The sequence below is a fragment of the Propithecus coquereli genome, unplaced genomic scaffold (assembly GCF_000956105.1).
Source record: "Propithecus coquereli isolate 6110/MARCELLA unplaced genomic scaffold, Pcoq_1.0 Scaffold119, whole genome shotgun sequence".
NCBI classification, from domain to species: Eukaryota; Metazoa; Chordata; class Mammalia; order Primates; family Indriidae; genus Propithecus; species Propithecus coquereli.
Window position 1 is genome coordinate 7,237,217 of NW_012135969.1, and position 4,838 is coordinate 7,242,054.

The 4,838-nt window shown below is 39.9% G+C and overlaps 1 protein-coding gene across 1 annotated transcript in view; it reads left to right on the top strand.

The window, feature by feature from the left end:
• KAT7 (K(lysine) acetyltransferase 7) overlaps window positions 1–4,838 on the top strand; it is a 34,924-nt gene that overhangs the window by 5,537 nt on the left and 24,549 nt on the right. The window contains exons 3-4 of the mRNA XM_012659915.1: window positions 636–812; window positions 1,966–2,237. Of these exons, the coding sequence (XP_012515369.1) occupies window positions 636–812; window positions 1,966–2,237 (449 nt within the window). The remainder of the gene's footprint in view (window positions 1–635; window positions 813–1,965; window positions 2,238–4,838) is intronic.

Genomic DNA, 4,838 nt, shown 5'->3' on the forward strand with positions numbered 1-4,838 from the left:
AAAAAGAAAAGAAATAGTTGTATAATGTTATACAGGGTGTCCCAGAAGTCACCGTACACAGGGAAAATGGGAAATTGTAGCTAAATGTACCTTTATTTACAAAATATTCATTATGAAATTTTTCCTTTGTGTGGAGACTTTTGGGACACCCTGTACATGTAGTAATAGAATATCTGTTTTATGGTAGGTTAGAGTAAGGGAAGAAAGACAGGATATAGGTAATATTTATAAAGCACTATGTGTTAGGGGTCATGGTAAGTGCTTTACATGCATACCTATTACTCACCACAAACTTACGAGGATTGTGCTACTAGTGTTTTTCCTTTTTTATAGGTCAGAAAACAGACTTGGAGAAAATAACTTGCCCAAGATGCCACAACTATTTGGTATGGTGGAGTGGAATTGAATCAAGTTTAGTCTTGACTCGAGAACCTAAGCTATTAGTACTATACTATATTGCATCTCTACACCTGAGCTAGGCTCTTTTGCTTATATTCTATTCAATAAAATAGATATTTTAAAGATTTGTTGGATTTTGTGAAAGAAGAGGAGGAGCTACATTCTAATAAATTATGTGGATGAGACATAAAACATTTCCTTCTTTTTTCTTTATTATTTTTTAAAATTGGGATCAGATTCCAGCCCTGTTCGAAATTTGCAATCTTTTGGCACTGAGGAGCCTGCTTACTCTACCAGAAGAGTGACCCGTAGTCAGCAGCAACCTACCCCAGTGACACCGAAAAAATACCCTCTTCGGCAGACTCGTTCATCTGGCTCAGAAACTGAGCAAGTGGTTGATTTTTCAGATAGAGGTGAGTGGGTATGGTATGTCTTGGACCCATTCCAGAGGATCTGGTTAATTTCTTTTTAAAGAAGACTTGGGGCTACTGCAGATAGATACCTAATACTTCGGCTAGATGTATGCTGTTTGCCTAGTTCCTTTCTTATGTCTTGCTAAGGACAGTTTGATGCTACAGTATTCTTGAGGTCCCGCGTAGTTGGCATATTATAGATTGGACCTGTAATAGGAAAAAGAGACTGGGGCCTTCTCAGCCACAGATAGCTTGAACTAGATTTTCTCCTGGCAGTGCTTGTCAGTCCATTTATTTCTGGATTTCTGAGTGGGAGTGACCTTCAGTGATGGAGCATATTAAGCTTTTGAGATTATGATTTATCAGCCCAAATCAGGGGCCTTAGAGCAGAGGTTACAGACTGCTGAGCTGCTCCTAGGCTGTCCCCATGGTTGATTGGTTTGCTTGCACAGTGTTTAAAATTTTTTCAATTTGTTGCCAATATTTGAAAATACAGAGATTTCATATAAAAACCAGGATTAATAGTTTGTTTTAAACAATGAAAAGATCTGGGAACATTGGGTGGCCATTCACCCATAGTAATAATTGGCTGGAGCTGAATAGTAGTTGTCCCCTTTAGAAGGACAATAAGCTGTCTATTTGGCCTTGCCCAGCTCCTGTAGGCATCTGGTTTGCAACCCCTGATTTAGAGTCTGGAATTTCAAGATTGGATTGTTAGACTACCAGCAAGCTAACTCAAGAGTCTAAGTCCAGTCACTTTCCCACACCAAGCCTGTTCAGTGTCATCCAGAAATATAAACATTTTCATTTATCTTCTGTCTTGTGTATCTCCTGGAAGAGAAATGGAATGGTAATGATGTTAGAATTTATTTCCATCCAGTTTTGATTACCTGTAATGAGGACCTCAGGAGAAATAAGTGTTATATATTAGGTAAACCCCAAATTTAATTTTAATCAGAATTTAAAGTTACACAAAAGGAATGGTTTTAGTGTCTTCATTTTTTCATTTTCCATTTAGCCTGATAATAGATAAGTAGCTAAAAGTTACTGGTTAAATCATAGAGGATCTGGGAAGCCCATAAACTCTTTTGAATAGTAAACTTTTGAATAAATGAACCCCATTCATAAGTTCTACCGATTGCTTTTGCTTTAGAAACTAAAAATACAGCTGATCATGATGAGTCACCACCTCGAACTCCAACTGGAAATGCACCTTCTTCTGAGTCTGACATAGACATCTCCAGTCCCAACGTGTCTCATGATGAGAGCATTGCCAAGGACATGTCCCTCAAGGACTCAGGCAGCGATCTCTCTCATCGCCCCAAGCGCCGTCGCTTCCATGAAAGCTACAATTTCAATATGAAGTGTCCTACACCAGGCTGTAACTCTCTAGGTCAGTGTGCCCAGCTTCATGACGCCCTTTTTGTTCGGTGGTTCTCTCTCCCTCTGGAATTAGAATCATCCAGAAATGTTTTGTGTTCTGTTGTGATCTGGCCTCTTAGGTTCTCCATGTGCTCAGTAACAATGAGTTGCCCACTTGGTTAAAAGCGTTTCTCTTTTTGGTTTATTGTCCATAATAATATTAATAGATCTGGTTGCAAGGAGACTAACTATGATGAACCATTCAGTTTATTGAGAGCTTTTCCCAGTGAAAAATTCCCTCCTTTTTGCAGCGAAAACAAAAAAGATGACCGTTATCTCTAAATGTCATTGTGTGGCACATAGTTCATGGTCATTGAGGACCAGTAGAGGGTAAGCTAGTGCAGAATAGTGGTTGCATGGCCGTTGCTGTTAAGGAAAAGAGAAAACAGATTTCTTAACCAAGAGGCTGTGAAACTAATAGAGTATGCGTGAGATCCTCGCCTGTAACTTCAGTAGTTTTAGTCTCGTGGCTTTGTGTACCTAGTATAAACAAGATAAAGTATTTCTTCTGAGATAAATATCTCATTGTTTTCTTATGACTTTTACCCCTTACAGAATTACTTTAGGGATTCTTGTAATGATTTGAACCTTATTTGTGCTCCTTCAGTGAGCTGAGGTACAAATGTTGGGCTTAAGCTTTTGTCTGCAGTCAGAAGGCGCTGATTAGGAGATAAGGGACCTTTCGCTGCTGGGTCTACTTCTCAAATTCAGCCTTTGCTTGTGGCCATCAAGTTCAGAAAAAGATAGAACAGAGGAAGTTGCTGCTTTGCAGGCTAATAGTACATTTTCTGTAGTATTTTGTTAATTTGGATCCTTTCTTAGTTTTAGCAGCAGTTTCTCAGATAATTTCAATCCATCAAAGTATATAGAGCAAACTCCTGAACTCCCTACTAGTCATCACTCAAAGAAGATAATTATTTCAGGCCTGCATCAATTTCCTTGGGATAAATAATGAAAAACTAAGAGTAGACAACATATTACACTAGTATAAGAGATGATGGCTAATATGCTTTAGGAGGTTGAGGGGATCTACTTGCCACACAGCAAGGACAGGTACTTTCCTCAGCTTCTGCTGGTCACAGACCATGTGTTGCTAAATTGTTAACTTTTATGTGCTATATTTAATAATTCAGCAAGTATTTATTGAATATTTGCCATTTGTTGGACACTGGTTTTTGTTTTTGTTTTTGTTTTTGTTTTTGAAACAGTTTCATTCTGTCACCCTGGGTAGAGTGCAGTGGCATCATTGTAGCTCACTGCAAGCTGGGCTCAAGCGATCCTCCTGCCTCAGCCCCTCCCAAGTAGCTGGGACTACAGGTGTGCGCCATCACACCCGGCTAATTTTTTTCTATTTTTGGTAGAGGTGGGATCTCGCTCTTGCTTGGGCTGGTCTCAAGCTCTTGACCTCAAGCAGTCCTCCCGCCTCAGCCTCCGAGAGTGCCAGGATTACCGGCATGAACCACTGTGCTTGCCCTGGACACTGTTTTAAGTTCTGGGAATGTAGCTATGAACATGTCAAAGTCCCTGCCCTCATGGAGCTTGTAGTCTAGCTGAGGAAGACAAACGCAGGTAGATACATAATACATCAACTGGAGATAAGTGCTATGAAGGAGAGTAAAGCAAGGAGTGCTGAAGGGTAGGAGATTACGTGTGTGTATACATGTACATATGTAGTTATATACACGTATATGTGGTTGTATATGTAACGTATTTATGTAATTGGCTAGGGAAAGCTACTCTGATGTGACATTTGAGCAGAGACTTGCCATTCGAGTGTTTGAGAGTAAGCATTATGGGTAGAGGGCACAGCAAGTGCAAAGGCTACAGGGCAGGAGAATACTTAACTAGTTTGAGGAATACTTAGGAGCCAATATGCCTGGGGCAGAGTGACCAGAATAGAGAGGAGGAGATAAGGTCAGAATGGGGGCCTGATTGTATTATGCCCAGGATTTAGCCCTTTAATGGAGTAGACCATGGGGTCAATATAAATATGTAGCATCAGAGGAAAGTTTTTACTTTGACTTTCGTTTTGAGGTATTGGAAGCTTGAAAAGTGTGAATCTGAGTTTCCAAAATATTCTTGATCCTGTTCCACTCCTTAGGCAAAAAAAAAAAAAGGCATTACTTTTTAAAAATAATTTTTCCATAAAAGTATTGTGTGTGTGTGTGAAAAATTCAAAACCCTACAGGAGAACTCGAAGTGCTTAAGTAAACGTTCTCTTTTAATTCACACCCCCTGAACCGTGCCCCAGATATAAAACTACTGTTGGTAGTTTTTTGTGAATGCTTCTAGTAAGTTTCTATACATATATAAGCATACATATGTGTACAGATATTTCTTTTTTTTTTTTTTTTTTGAGACAGAGTCTGGCTCTGTTGCCCCGGCTAGAGTGCCGTGGTGTCAGCCCAGCTCACAGCAACCTCAAACTCCTGGGCTCAAGCCATCCTCCTGCCTCAGCCTCCTGAGTAGCTGGGACTATAGGCATGTGCCACCATACCTGGCTAATCTTTTCTATATATGTATTTTTAGTTGTCCAGATAATTTCTTTCTATTTTTAGTAGAGACGGGGTCTCGCTCTTGCTCAGGCTGGTCTCAAACTCCTGA